We start from the raw sequence: 15,950 nt of genomic DNA, 5'->3' as shown, positions 1-15,950 counted from the left end.
CACCTCTGTACTTGCCAGGTGTGTGTGTTCAGTTTACTCCTTTGTAAAACAGTGATAGTGTATACCTCATAGATTTGCTGGAGTTGAGAGGGGGGCGCTAAATATGACAATGAAAGCCAAGGATGTAGCACCTGCTTGGCCCATAGGGGCTGTTAGTTCTGCTGCTGCCAACATAATTCTATTTAGTGATTTGACAGATAGTGTGCTATGCAGTGTGTGCCTTCATTCACTAATGTTTGTCTTAAATGATACAATACTCAAACTCCAGAACCAAGATCCAGATTCCCTGCTGTTATGGATTGTTGATACCATTTAATACCACTGGATGAAAGGAGTCAGTATTTCATTTGCTGACCATATTACTATTCATTCATTATTTAAACAGAAAATGTTGGCACTTCAGTGTAAGTTTTTCGATACTAAGGTTATTAGGAAAAGCTTCAGGCAAAGCCTTGAGATAAGGGAAATTTGTCTCACTAGATGTCTTACTGTTTTTTCCAATCCTTTTTTCCATTTTAGCGCCCCCCCCCCCCACCGGATATATTCACCTGTGGACCTCTATAGAGAAAACATACATGATACAAATCACAACACTGAACTGTCAGTCACAGTACGTTACACTAATAGAAGAATTTTTATTTTAATAGATGATTATAAAAAAATAGTGTTTAAGGTCAAGGAAAGAATTCCTTAAAAAGCAGTTTGGAGCACAGGGATGGGAGTTACACCACTCCACTGTTGCTAGCATATTCAACCAGTCTTTCCGGCTCATATTAGCCACCTCCAATATTAATCAGACTGATGCAGATTCCTTCTTTCAGTGCTGCAAGTATGGCCGGCGACTTTAGGAAAAGGAGGAGGAGTGAGCCTGCAGTGGGGCCGCCAAGGGCCTTGGGGGAGCAGAGTGCAAGGAGGACCAGCCCCGGCCGTGCAGACTTCCCGGGAGCAAGCACCACAAAGTCTTTCATTAGTTCTTCCCCTTCTTCCCCATCAAGAGCAAAAGGTAAGCAACAAGAACTTGACATTCAAACCATTTACAGTTTGAGTCTTAACCTAGAGTACCACGGGAGAGCTGGTCCAGTGATAGGCATACGTGTTAGCATTTAAATACGTCTTTAATATGGTATAGTTCTGGAAAAATTGATTTCTTCATACCCAAGCTGAATCAAGCTGGTGAACCATATAGATTGTTAAAGTACTCTCTGACTAGCATCTGTTAATGTTGTTTCCCCAAATATATTATTTGTTTTCTTTGAGCAAAATCAAAGAGGAAACATCAAGTGATTTATTGTCAGGCTATTAAAAGATTACATTTATAAACATTAACATATTGTCAAATTTTCTAATGTTACTACAGCTGGCAAAATTAATCAACTATACAGAATTAAAAGCGAAGAGAAAATCCTTGTCTAAAATGTAGATTGTTTTTTTAATTACCTAATCCTAGATAAAAATTTGTCTAACCAATTATAGGCATTTCTTTAATCATTTGTCAACATTCATATATATACAGTGGAGCATCTGCCTTCTGCCTTATAACATACTGTTCAATTCACAACAGCTCATGGGTAACAACTAGCTGGTTTCTAGTGATAGTTCTGAAATTTAGAAATCCCCAAGCCGTTTCTCTGTATGGCATGTCTGTTCTCTGGAAACTTAATGAAATAAGTGTTGAGGGGGAGCAAGTTACTCCTTCAAGTCTTTGGAAGACCATTTAGCACATTATTGCAGCAGCGACCAAAATTTTCCTGAGACTGAGGGTGGAAGGATGAACTGGCATCCTCAGGCACCCACCGTGCTATCAGAGAGGGATGTGGACCTAGGAAGGAGAGTTATATCAAATTTGGGGTCACACAATCCCCTCCATTCCTCTGAGTTTGAAACAGGAGAGAGCAGGATTTTGATATATATGAAGAAAGTGTCCTCTAACAGAAGTTTCCAGAAAATAACACAGATTCAGCTTCAGGTATCAAACGTCAGTACTAAGAGCGTTGCCCCATGGTAGTTAAAGCTAAACTTACCTGGATTTGTGTGAAAGATAGACTGTCATGATGAGTGGGCGCTGGATAGCCAGGGAGCACTAGTCCTCCAAAATCTAGTAAAGCTCTGAAGAGTAATTGGAAGGTTCAGCATAAGCGAGCCCCAGTTATTATACCTTTGCTCAGGTTAAAAGGGATACTTTTTTTTTTTTTTTTACCAGATTCTATTCATTTATGCAAGCAAAAATCTTAAAATAAGAAATAGATCCTGAAATGCCATTGACTCATTATACTCAGATACTATCCAAACGTTACAAAGATTCTGATTAATTTATATATTTATTTTATAGTTGGGAATGTTAAATCAACTTGCTTTCCCAAGTACTATATACCACTTAATGTGCTTATCTGCTTTTGAAAAATTGGGGGAGATTATAAGGCATGGGTTTTCACTAAAGATATTTTTCTTCACTAAGTTTTACTTCAAAATAAATGTCTCAGATACAATTTGGCCTCTCATTTATTATTAGAGTTAACTTATCAAAGCACGAGAAAATAATATTTCCATAGCTATTCCAAATTCAGGGTCGAGTTTAGCTGTCTGTTGTCAAATTGCAAATGAATAAAAAGGAAAAAAGGAATGCCTCCCTCAAAAAAGCAAGATGCAGTTACCTCTGATGAAAGTTTTACATTATATCCAATATCGTTATGAGAACAATCTGCCTGATAACGGGTTGAAGGTAGGACAGTTAAAGAAGTAAATCAGCTTCAAGAGCTCTTGTTATTGCTTTGCTTGAAAAAAAATTAGCAACAAAAGTCTATAGCATCTTGATTTTGCAAATTTTGCAAAATTTTTGGAAAATACCTTGTTTTCTAGCTTTTTCTTATGCCCATAAAAATTATTTGAAATAGTTATAAAATTATTGATTTAATGTCAATTTATAAGTTACTCTTTACCTAACTGTGATTATAAATCAAATCAGACTCAAATCCTGACCCTATTAAGTTGATTTAATCTATAACACTTTGATCATTAATTGTTAAACCTTTAAATTACTATGGGGCTTAAGAGTTACTATTATATTTTTGGCCATACAGCATTTGCAGAAAGATGTTATCAACTATGCAATAGAAATAGATACATTAACTACACTAATTACTTGCATTATATAGTTAGTTCTGTTAACTCTAGTATCTCAAAGCTAATTCATCTAAAAAGTATTCGCTTGCTTTAGAATTAGATGTTTTTCTCTAAAGTTTGAAGTTACATGTGTTAACAATCAAGGTCTGAAGGAAACCGTGCTAACTGCCTTTCTCTTTTCTATGCTATCTGATGCTTACTGACAACATGCTCTCCTCTCTTTGTGAATCTTGTAACTTCTCAAAATGTCTCTCTTCTCCCACGCTGCTCTCTGGATTAGAAGGTGGGGATGATGGCAACGTGTGCCCATCCCTCTGCAGTTATGCAGGGCTCAACGGCAACCCCTCAAGTGAGTTAGATTCCTGTAGCACCACCTATAGACAGCATCTGGATGTCCCACGGGACTCCCAGAGGGCTATTACTTTCAAGAATGGCTGGCAAATGGCCCGGCAAAATGCAGAGATCTGGAGCAGCACTGAAGAAACGGTCTCCCCCAAGATCAAATCCCGTAGTTGTGATGATCTCCTAACTGACGACTGCAGTAGCTTCCCTGATCCGAAAACCAAGTCGGAAAGCATGGGCTCCCTGTTATGTGAAGAGGACTCCAAGGAGAGCTGCTCCATAGCGTGGGCTTCCCCCTACATCCAGGAGAGTCGCAGCAACGGCAGATCAAGGGTTAAGTATAGGTCAGCCCACGACGCCCCGGGGTTCCTAAAAATGTACAAGAAAATGCACCGCATTAACCGCAAGGATTTGATGAATTCAGAGGTGATTTGCTCAGTAAAGTCGAGGATAATGCAGTATGAAAAGGAGCAGCAGCACAAGGGGCTGCTCCACGGCTGGAGCCAGTCCTCTACCGAGGAGGTGCCCAGGGATGTGGTGCCCACCCGCATTTCCGAATTTGAAAAGTTGATCCAAAAATCAAAATCGATGCCAAATTTAGGAGATGAAATGTTATCCCCCGTTACCCTAGAACCACAACACAACGGTTTGTGTCCCAAGAGGCGATTTTCCATCGAGTCTTTGCTGGAGGAAGAAAGTCAAAGCCGACACCCTTCTCAGGTACAACGAAGCTACAAGCCTACAACGCTGGTACCAATTCATATCGAAGTCACCAGCGACGAGCAACCCAGAGCTCACGTGGAGTTTTCTGACAGTGATCAAGACGGAGTCGTGTCTGACCACAGCGACTTCATTCACGTAGAGGGATCGTCCTTTTGCAGCGAAAGTGACTTTGATCACTTTTCTTTCACATCCTCCGAAAGCTTTTATGGTTCCAGCCACCACCACCACCACCACCACCACCACCACCATCACCGGCATCTCATCAGTTCCTGCAAAGGCAGGTGTCCTGCCTCCTACACTCGATTCACCACCATGCGGAAACATGAAAGAGCGAAACAGGAAAACACAGACGAGCCCAGAAGACAAGAAATGGACTCTGGCCTCTCAAAACTTGCATTTCTGGTCAGCCCTGTGCCTTTCCGGAGGAAAAAAAATTCAACTCCCAAAAAACATACTGAAAAGGCAAAATGTAAAGCATCCGTTTTTGAGGCTTTGGACTCCGCCCTTAAAGACATTTGTGACCAAATTAAAGCTGAAAAGAGAAGGGGAAGCTTGCCAGACAACAGTATATTGCACCGTCTTATCAGTGAACTGCTGCCAGATGTTCCTGAAAGGAATTCATCACTTACAGCTCTAAGAAGGAGCCCCATGCACCAGCCTTCACACCCATTGCCTCAAGATGGTGCTATCCATTGTCCATTGCACCAGAACGATTGTGGAAGGATGCCTCACAGTGCCTCCTTCCAGGACGGGGACACAGCTAACAGCTACCACCACCATGACCACGATAGTGCACTGGGTCTCCAAGGTGGATTAACTTTTCTTTCTTTGTCCTTGTGGTTGAGGTACCTGTCCTCCAGCTCTTTCATTTTCCATTCCTACATCTACATCCTGAGCTGTGAGGCAACTCGGCATCATTATGTGTTGTAAAGCAAATGCTTGTTGTGCAAACACGACTTAACTTGATTTTCCTCATTTACTAACATGATATTTGGACTTGATATGTGGCTTAAAGTAATCATCAATTCACACAAATTTTCTTATTCACTTGATTTTTCTCGTTTACCAGTGTGATATTTGGACTTGATGTGTGGCTGAAAGTAATCACCAATTCACACAGATTTTCTTATTCAAAACTGGAAGAGAATGTAGCTTAATGTTAGGTTTGAAACAACTATTATTCACCTTGAGGAAACAAAACAATCTGTCAAATTAGAAAGACTATTTCAACACAGACACTCTAATTAAATATCAGTATCCTTAAGAGACTGAAATCTTTGCCACAGCTCTTCTTTTCTCTATAAAATGAACCAAAACTGATAGGCTAATAAATAGCTTTTTCTTTGATGTTTATATTAACTTTAGAGTCATTCGCTTAATAAGTAATTTGCTCAAATTCCATACAGAAGAAAACTGTATTAAAACACCTAGGAAGCAAAACTGAAATGTGTTACATAGTAATTTATTGTCAGTTAAGGAGACTGTGATATATTTAATGACTTTTTCCATTTAAAGAACACCATTTGGGGCAAAATTTGTGAATATATCTTTAAGCTGCATATATAAAAGTCCCATTTTCATCACTCAGTGTATTCATTTTGTCTTCCTTTCCATTACTTAGTTTATTCATTTTCTATTTCTTCCAAACCAATCCTATATCTATATTTGAATTGGATTAAATAGGTTAAAAAAGACTCCCCTCCATTTCCACAGGTGGAATATCACTTTGAAGTGGCAACACCAGGATAAATATCAATTCAAATGCAGAGAACATTTTTTTTTGAGGCTTACATTACTGAAAAATTCAGGGTGTTTTGGTATTTTTATCCAATTATTTTCATTAATTCTTAAAGTATTTCTGTTTAGCATATGAATTTTAAGAAGTTGGAATGAAAATCCCAGGCTAAAACTTCAAGTCTTCAACAAGGTGCCTTCTAAGTATAAGACACTGGGAAGTGCTTTATGTATATTATCTAATTTAAAAAATGGCACAAGCCTATGTGATACGTATTATTGTCATCACTATTTTTACAATGGAGGAAATTGAGACCCAGAAAGGACAAGAAAATTCCACAAGATCACACAGATAGTAGATAGCAGAAACAGGATCCAAAGCCCTAGAAATTCAGTATTTACTATGAAGTACAATCTCTATATAGACCAAAAAAAAGAAGAGACGTAATTGGAATTTCATGTCAATCTAATTAATACAGATGGCCTAATTGATAATTATCATTTCACAAATTTACTTATTTTTTCAGTACTTATTGTTTATTTCATTTAAACTTTTTGACATGCCACAAAAACATAAGAATTTTTAAATCAGTTTCTGCAGTTTGAAATTTCCACTGATTAAGTCAGAATTTAGTTTTTTAGTAAATTAGGTGCCTTTTCCAGTTTTTCAATATCCTAATATACTCACCTTTCAATTTTCATAAAGAGTACATTATGAAACAGGATCTGAGAGGGCTTTGAAATGCATGTAAAGAGTTTTATGTTTTTTAATAAAATATTTACTTTCCAACTGTTAGCCCAATTCTTAGTTTATCTTCCATGAATTAGTTAGAATAATTTAAAATTTGTGGTCTTTATTAAAGACCCATGATCATAAAAATATATTAATTTAGAATGAAAAATATACTGCATATGATTCGGTAGCATTCATGAAATAACTGGCTAAGTTTTGCCTGAAACATCTGTGACCATGTTAACTTAACTATAACTTAGTAACTTTGGGAAGATCTTCAAATCACACCTCATGAGCGTTAGACATTTATTGTTATGTTATAGTCCACCTGCCGTAAGTGGTCAAGTCTTCCTTATAATCAAAGTAGTCAAAACCTTTAAACATTGTTTTTTCTTTTTTTATGGATCAGCATTTTTAATTCCTCTACAGGTGGATTTATTAACTTTATTTTTAATGCTTTTGTTATTCACTATAACTACATCTATTAAAGGGATAAAAGAAATAATTTACAATTTTTGACCTAGTTACACTGCTAGAATTCTATAGCACAGATTAGTGGAATGCCTTCATCTCCTAGCTACATTTCCATATGTCAGTCACGTAAATGCATGAGGTATAAGGTACCAAGAAGTGCTTGCATCCATAATTTTGTACTGCAATTAATTATTTATACTTTGTTTTATGGTGAATAAAAATAATTCAATATTTTATAGGCAATTTAATAATCAACATGAGACTTTTGTTTTAGAGAAGTTTTATCCCTTTGTTTCACAGGATAAATAATTACTTTCTGATAAGGTCATTTATCATCTGGGCACAGGGGAGACCATACAGAAAAAAACATGCTATCTTAAGATTTTAACCACTTGAAGAGAGAGAGAGAAGAGAAGGGGCATAATCATAGTTCTGCAATCATCATAGTTTACTTTTCTCTCATTTTCTTTTTCATTACTACATTCTGAGTTGTTCCACAAAATGTTTCAGTGTCTATAAATTATTGCTATTTTCAAATTCCCCCTCATCCATAGGCTTATAATATTAATAATGAACTGGAGGCAAAAAAAAAGAGTAGAAATAGAAAGTATTTTTAAGTTCTTGAGATTAAAAAAAAAAAAACTCTGCAACTATGAGTTGTCTACACCGGTGCTGCAGTACAATTATATCAGCAACACAACAATTATATTTATATATTATATTATAGCATTTCTGCAAGCTTGGATATTTTCCTTTAGAAATGCTCATTTTTGTGTTTTATATCACAACTTTATAATGACCTTCAGTTTTATACCCATGTTTTCAATTGTGGTATCTCTCCATATCTTGAGGGGAAAAAAAAAATGATAGCCAGCAGAGAAAATGGTTAAACATATTTGCTTTGAATTTAGTGGACACTCACTGTCACTGGCCCTGACTTTTCCAATAGACCACGAATCCCCTAGAAGCTACTCATCGACTTTGACTGAATTGGGGAGAAGTGCTTCAAGGGAAAGAAGAGGAACTCCAGACAAAGAGGTAGTTAGTTCAATAGCAGTTGGGTCTTTTTTAAGCCACATACTTGATATCAAGTACTTGTCATCCAAAGTTACCTCCAACAATCAGTCAAGAACTCAGAGAAAACACCTAATCATAAGAACAAAGAAACAAGAGCCAGTGTCCCCCAGAGGCTGAGTGTAGGCTCAGAGCAGTTTGCACTCTAACCCTGGCTCCAGCTCTCCCAGTTTTGTTCCAGTTTGGGCAGTGAGGCCTCTCTTAGTCTTGGCCTTACATCCAAGAGTTGACAGTTCTGGTCTCAAAGAGTTCTGAGCTGGGCTGCCTCGTGAAGGGACAAGGTCCTACTGAACAAATTTCTGGCCCAGTGGTCTGGAAGCAAAGCAATAAAAATTCCACATAAATAAGTTTTTGGGCCCATTTTTGGGGGAGGAAGTCCCCAGATGAAACTTTTAAGCCAGCCCAGTCAAAATCAACACTGCCTCCTGGAAACCATCAACTGACTCTTTATCTGTGGCCCCAAGATAGGATAGGAGTTCTGGTACATTCAGACTTGGGGATTTGGAGCCATGAGGGTTTGCAAGAAACTAAAAGCTGGTCTTAGACCAGTAGCCGCACTTCAAGGATCCCTGCAGGTGTCTGATGTATCCAGCGGTACCCCCGAAGTATCAGGAATGTGGTCCAGTTTGGTGCAGCTTTCCTGAAGTTCATCAGAATCACTAGGAAAGAGAGTGGGGTCGGGGGTTATTCAGAAGGGGGAAGGAGTCATAATGGAGTTGCTATAGGGTACAGGGTGCCCCAAAATTTGAGGATCACATATCACATCACATCATGACTAAAAGGTGAGCAGCTGGTTGACTGTGCTAAAGGATTCCTGAACATCCCAGGGAATGCTGGCCACTACCTCCCAGTGCTAATTGAGCTAATATTTCTTTGCTAATATGTTAACAAACATTTGGTAAAAGGAACAGTGACTTCCATTGTGGTTTTGTCCAATCTATTTATCGTGATGCAGAAGGGCTGCCAATTCATAAATCATAGAGTGATTGACACTACACCATTATTCCAGGAAAAGCCTTTTTACAGCCAGAATTGCACCCACAATAGAATCCTGGGCAGGCATTTTATTCTCCTGTCATGGCATTCATCTACCTTAGTTTCCAACATGAAATATGTTATTCAGTAGTTATAAGGCATAGATCTCCTCAGATATTTTGTTTATATTCCCGATACAGCTTAAATATCTGAATGCAGAACCAGTTCGTTTTGTTAATTGCTCATAGCATTTACATTACATATGTTTAATCATTTCTGGGGGTTACATTTCTCTTCAAATCATGTGAAATTGTTTTCTAATAGCAAATCCAAATTTTAAGCTCAGTGCTAATTGTTGGCCTTCCTTTTCAGAAACTGCCTGCGAAAGCTGTTTACGATTTTAAGGCTCAGACATCTAAGTAAGTAAGATAAAAATTCATCATATGGTTTAAATTATTAAAACTTGGTAATACTTTAAGAGAGAAATATTACAGCAAGATGTGTTACAATTAAGGCCTGAATCCCAATACAGCAATCGACTCTAATTAAATGGTTCGTTTCAGAATTAGTTGGGATGGGGGTAATTTTATTTTCATTTTGTGTTTAGTTGAGAAACACTGAGTTTTAAATTACAATAAGCATGTCAGAACACAATGAGTTCAAAAGGATAGAAAAACAAAAATAAATTAAGAATTTTGTTTTCTAGAATTTTTGTGTCAAAAATGACATAAAAGTAAAGTGTCAGGAAGTAAAAAACACTAACTGAGAGAATTTGGTAACATTTATTCATTCAACTATAATCAAGTATAGTTTGTGGGATTGGTGACCAGGACTCTATGTATAAAGATTTCTGTAGGAAAATGTCTATGTCTCGACACTCAAAGCCGAAAAATTCTGAGCAAAGTTCTACCCATGGTCTTTTGATGTTGGTTTTAATATTCCCATGTTGCAATATTTCTTTCACCTTTTTTCTTTAAGTTCACCAGTAGGCATGTGGTTAAGTAAGGTTAGCATTAAACACTTGAGTAGGCTTAAATAATACAGTCTACTAGATTTGTCATGGCCCATGTGCATCAATCTCTTTAAGAAACTATGGCTTGTTAATTTGCTTGGGGTATGGTAGGGACATGTTAGAAGCAATGCAGTTATTTTAGGTTATTTGTTTTTCTTTTTCCTTTGTTTAGTTTTGTTTGAAATTTTTTTTAATTTTTTGATAAATTTATAAAAATAAAAATAAAATAAATAAAATTCTATGATTTGATGGGAAAAAAAAGAAAGAAATTATGGTCTGTATCAGAATTCAGGATATTGAACTCATTGTAAATTGGCATTAAATTACACTGCATTGTTTAAACCCAATATATACCTTATCAAAAATATTGTATTCACAAAATTGTATATTATATGAATTAATAGCTCCAGAAACTGTCTCTGGCAGAAGACATTAAAAAATAAAATCACTCAAAATGTGGTACTGCTGCTGAGATACGGAATGATCTAAGAAAGAAAATGTTATTCAGAAATTAAATGGTTGAACGTGACTTAAATCCAGTGTAAAAAAAAAAAAAAAAAACTGAAGAGAAGCTCTCACATTTTCTTATTGATTAGATAGGCAACACTTGCTTTATTTTCATTACTCTCTGATTTCTTCTCAGGGTGCTAGCTATTGTTATTTGGGCACACGCACAGGCATGTCATGTCGATTGTAGAAAATATGTATTTTCTCACTTATATTCTATTTCTTCTTTGTGATAATCAATCAAAGACTTGCTTGCTTAAATGTATGATATCCTGCAGAATGACAGGGCATGTAAAGTAGGAAGGCCCTCTGCCCAGGGCTCCTATTGAGGAGTCTTAATAACCACAGGCTTTGAAGATAGAGATGATGTGCAATGCAGTCTAAAGGTGTTTGGGTGCTGACTGCATCACTGGATGCTCCCAGCACGAGCCTCCCGCCTTCTTCATGGGATGCACCCTCATAGGGAGTGCCTCAAGTTAGCAAAGGTTCAGGGAAACCGTTCTCCCACACGCTGCCCATGGAAGTGTCAATGGCAGAGCCATTTCTGCACCACCCCCGCCTGTCATAAAGGTCATGACGAGGCCTTTTTAAACCAGAAGGAATCAAACTGCATCAGCCTTCGGAGAGGTGGATTACACAACCACGGTGTTAGTTTGGATGTATTATGTCCCCCAAAACACCATGTTCCTTGATGCAGTCTTGAGGGGGCAGACGTATTAGTGTTGATTAGGTTGGAATCCTTTGAGTGAGTGTTTCCATGGAGATGTGACTCAGTCACCTGTGGGCAAGACCTTTGATTGGATAATTTCCCTGGAGGTCTTACCCCACCCATTCAGGGTGGGACTTAACTGAGTCACTGGAGTTCTATAAAAATGTTCATAGACAGAAGGAGGTGCTGCAGCCAGGAAAGACACTTTGAAGAATGCACAGGAGCTGAGAGAGGAGCTGGAACACAACCTGAGATGAACAGACGCCAGCCACGTGCCTTCCTAGCTAACAGAGATTTTCTGGACACCATTGGCCCTCCTTTGGTGACGGTATACTTGTATTGATGCCTTCGTTTAGACATTTTCATGGCCTTCAGACCGTAACTTTGTAACCAATTAAACCCCCTTTATAAAAGCCAGTCCATTTCTGGTGTTTTGCATTCTGGCAGCATTAACAAATCAGAACCACCACCAATGGAGGCCATCCAAAAACATTGGTAGGAAAGAAATGTTTTTCCTTAATACCCTAAATAAATTTATCTCAGTTCAGCTTAATCACACGCTTCTTATTCTGCTCTCAGTAGACACGAAGAGCTCATTCCTTCTTGTATTTGACACAAGAATCAGGGTTAGGGACGGCTTATGCTGCATTAAAATGCTCACTGACTGCACTGAAAATTATGGAAGGGCTATGAGATCATGTTTTGTACAACCTGTGAACAAGAGATAGATATATTTGTTGTTGAATCAAGATGTTTTAAAAACTATTACTCTTGGCCTAATACAAGAAAATTTCATAAATAAAAAAATAGAGTTTAAGTAACCCACCAATTGTAATGTCTCGACTTTAGGAAAAATATAAAATTTCCTTTCTGAAGGTTATTTATTAAAAAAGAAAGCAAACCTGTCAAATCCAGACTCTGAGAAATTATAACTTCAGGTAAGGGTTGGTGGGGGGGGATGAGGAGGACATTTTTGAAAACTGAAGAGTGAGACTACTGTCCTTTCTCCAAATGGCTTCAAAATTTTAAACATAACTCTATATAAATAGAAAATATTTTTTATATGTAAAAGAAAAAAAATCATTTGTCTCTAATTTCCATATCTATCAGAAGAAAAGACAAGCTTTCTAGTCTCATTTCTGGAAACAAAAGATACCTAGCAAAATAAAGCTGTTGGATTACAAACATTAAATTTTTTGATATATATCAAATTTATATATATATATCTATATATATCTCAGGCATTTAAATGAAAGAGGAAAGTACTGTATTTGAATTAAAGCTGTGAACTTTCTTTATCTTTAGGGTAACTTAAAATTTAACACACTTTAAATGTAAAGATTTAGGCACTTCTAAATATGTAACACTTTTAATATGAAATCATTTTTTTATTTTAATTATTTAATCAATAAGAAATACTCCAGATCTGATGTAAAACCTGTCCTCATTACATATTCTGCAAAAGTGAATAATCCAATTTAATATTCTGAAATAAACAATGTAGAAAATTCAGGGTTGGGAAGGCAGGGATGTAGGAATGTGGGGCTGTTGGGAAAAGATGTAGATTATGTATCTGTGTAAAATATGTAACTGTGGAGGCAAAATAACAGACCCAATAACCTGTATGATGAGGCCATCAAAACCTGTGACATGATGTAGTGAGGGTGAGAATTTAGGCATGAAGTATTCAAAGTGAGTAATGGCCTTATTAATGTAAATTTAACACTCAGTCAAACAAATCTATATGTTATCTTCTTAGAAACAGCCAAAATGGAAAAACATAGTTGGTGTCTTGAAAAATGTTTTTAATTTTCAAAAGTTATAAAGAAGACAACAAGCAGTTTGTGCCTGCCTTTTCATTTAAAGTAAGTTCATCTTTGTGTACCATTGAAAAATACAAGCCTAAGCTCTGTTTGTGCTGTACAAAATAAATTCCTTATTGAGATATTTTACTTAAATGCCAGTCAGCCAGCTTCAGAGATCCACATATAAAAATTTTCCTGGTGTTGGCACTTTCATTCTGAGCTTAACTGACATGTTCCATTATTGTAAGCTTTAGCATATCAAAAGGAGAGAGGGAGAAATAGAGAGCAAGAGCAAGCCTGAGAGAGAACTATCTAGCTAGCTAGCTTCAGGACAAATATAAAACAAGGGCAAAAAATCAACTCTACTCTCCCTACTAAGTGGGACATGACTCCCAGAGATGTAAATCTCCCTGGCAACGCAGGACATGACTCCCAGATTAAAGCCTGGACCTGGCATCGTGGGATTGAGAAGGTCTCCTTGACCAAAAGGAAGAAGAGAAATGAAACAAAATAAAGTTTCAGTGGCTAAGAGATTTCAAATGGAGTTGAGAGGTCATTCTGGAGGTTATTCTTATGCAGTATATAGACATTTCTTTTTAGTTTCTAGTGTATTAGAATAGTTAGAAGGAACTGCCTGAAATTGTTGAACTGTAATCCAGCAGACTTGATTCTTGATAATGATTGCATACCTATAAAACTTTTACCATGTGACTGACACTCCCTTTATCAAGTGTATGGGCAAATGAGTAAAAATAAAAAAACAACAAAAACATATACATAATGGGGGGATTCGGGGTATGGGATGGTTTGGGTGTTCTTTTTTATTTTTATTTTTTGGGGAGCAATGAAAATGTTCTAAAACTGATTGTGGTGATGAGTGCACAACTATGTGATGATACTGTGAACCATTGATTATATGCTTTGGGTGGATTATATGGTGTGTGAATATATCTCAATAAAATTGCATTAAAAAAAAAGAGCAGTGCAGAACTAACCCATCATTTTGCCAAGCTTCACAACTCCTCTAGAAAAATGAATAATTAAATAGCAGTAGCCTATCTGTTCCAGTTTGCTAATGCTGCCATTATACAAAATACCAGAAATTGACTGGCTTTTATACAGGGGGTTTATTTGGTTACAAAGTTACAGTCTTAAGGCCATAAAAGTGTCCAAGCTATGACATCAAAAAGTAGACCTTCACCACAGAAAGGCCAATGGTGTCTGGAAAACATCTGTTAGCTGGGAAGGCACATGGCCAGTGTCTGCTGATCCCGGGTTGTGTTCCAGCTCCTCTCTCAGTCCCTGTGCATTTTTCAGTGTCCCTTTCAACAGCCTTCAAAATGTGTCTCTCAGCTGCAGCTCTTCTACAAAATGTCACTCTCAGTTGCTCCCAGCTGCTCCGTGCTGGGCTTATGTGGCTCTTTTTAAAGTACTCCAGTGATCCAATAAAGACCCACCCTGAATAGGGTGGGGCAACACCTCCATAGAAATGATCCAATGAAAGGTCTCACCCACAGTTGATTGAGTCACATCTCCATGGAAACACTGAACCAATAGGTTCCAATCTAATCAACATCTGTCCCCACAAGATTGCATCAAAGATAATGGCATTTTGGGAGACATAATACATCCAAACTGGCACACTATCCTTTTCTTTAAATTTCACATCAGTCTGCTTGTGATTTATTACAGACATGATGTTTATGCTTGTTCTTTTTTAAATCACTTCTTTGGTTACATTGTTATAAGTGAATTCTATGAATTCACAAGGAAAAGCCTTATCTAACTGGGCTCAACAGTATTTTAATATTAGAAGTATATTCCAAACCACCAAATAAAGTCCTGGTGAATATATTGACCTAAAGAAGAATTGATACACCTCAAGGGAATAACCATTTAAACATGTTTCTTCCAGAGAGTTGTCATTTAAGAAAGGAGATACTGTCTACATCCTCAGGAAAATTGATCAAAATTGGTACGAGGGAGAGCATCATGGAAGAGTTGGCATTTTTCCAATCTCATACGTAGAGGTGAGTGCCTTCCCTCTTGCATGGTTGTTCAAAAGTCACCACAGTTTCAAGAATCCATAACTGTTTTCCTTCCTAGAAACTTACACCTCCTGAAAAAGCACAGCCTGCAAGGCCACCTCCCCCAGCCCATCTTGGAGAAATCGGAGAAGCTATAGCCAAGTATAATTTCAATGCAGACACAAACGTGGAGCTCTCACTGAGAAAGGTAATGCAGCTGTTTTCTTCTTCATTGCATTTGCAAAGACTGTATAATTTCCAAATTATACAATTATACAAAGATAACAAAAACAGGTTATCTTCTTCCTTAGACATTTTTGTGTTTTCCCCCATTTTCTACAAAGGACTGTGTAAGGCTGCTCTGAGCTGTTGTCACCTAGGGCTCCCTGTGTCCTTCCAAATGAGATTCCCTGTGGGACACAAAGCTTCTCCAAGAGGCTTTCTCTCTTCTGGTATAGCCTGGGAAGCAGGGCCACTCCCCTCACCATTCAGGCACCCCCAATTCTCTCCAAAGGGCACCTCTGGGTAGATATCAAGTGGTTAAATATGTGGAAGCATCAAAAGGGAAAGTTCTTGAATACATTTCAAAATATTGCTCTGCTGCCTTATTACTCAACTTGTTTAAAAATGAGATGTTCCATTACTTACTTTTCTCCTATCTTGGAATGTCCCCCAAAGTAATGAAGATATATTTTGCTCTGGGGAGCCTGTCTGA

The 15,950-nt window shown here is 37.4% G+C and overlaps 1 protein-coding gene across 45 annotated transcripts in view; it reads left to right on the top strand.

The window, feature by feature from the left end:
- Window positions 1–15,950, top strand: part of SORBS2 (sorbin and SH3 domain containing 2) — a 346,937-nt gene that overhangs the window by 304,900 nt on the left and 26,087 nt on the right. For 37 of the 45 annotated variants that reach the window (XM_037831147.1, XM_037831152.1, XM_037831148.1 and 34 more), the window contains 6 exons: window positions 822–1,003; window positions 3,401–4,993; window positions 8,076–8,164; window positions 9,548–9,594; window positions 15,124–15,238; window positions 15,315–15,443. In XM_037831147.1, the coding sequence (XP_037687075.1) occupies window positions 822–1,003; window positions 3,401–4,993; window positions 8,076–8,164; window positions 9,548–9,594; window positions 15,124–15,238; window positions 15,315–15,443 (2,155 nt within the window). The remainder of the gene's footprint in view (window positions 1–821; window positions 1,004–3,400; window positions 4,994–8,075; window positions 8,165–9,547; window positions 9,595–15,123; window positions 15,239–15,314; window positions 15,444–15,950) is intronic. The other 8 variants (XM_037831180.1, XM_037831179.1, XM_037831172.1 and 5 more) reach the window with 1 other exon arrangement.

The sequence above is a fragment of the Choloepus didactylus genome, chromosome 3, assembly GCF_015220235.1.
Source record: "Choloepus didactylus isolate mChoDid1 chromosome 3, mChoDid1.pri, whole genome shotgun sequence".
NCBI classification, from domain to species: Eukaryota; Metazoa; Chordata; class Mammalia; order Pilosa; family Megalonychidae; genus Choloepus; species Choloepus didactylus.
This window is presented reverse-complemented; position numbering and strand designations above follow the sequence as displayed.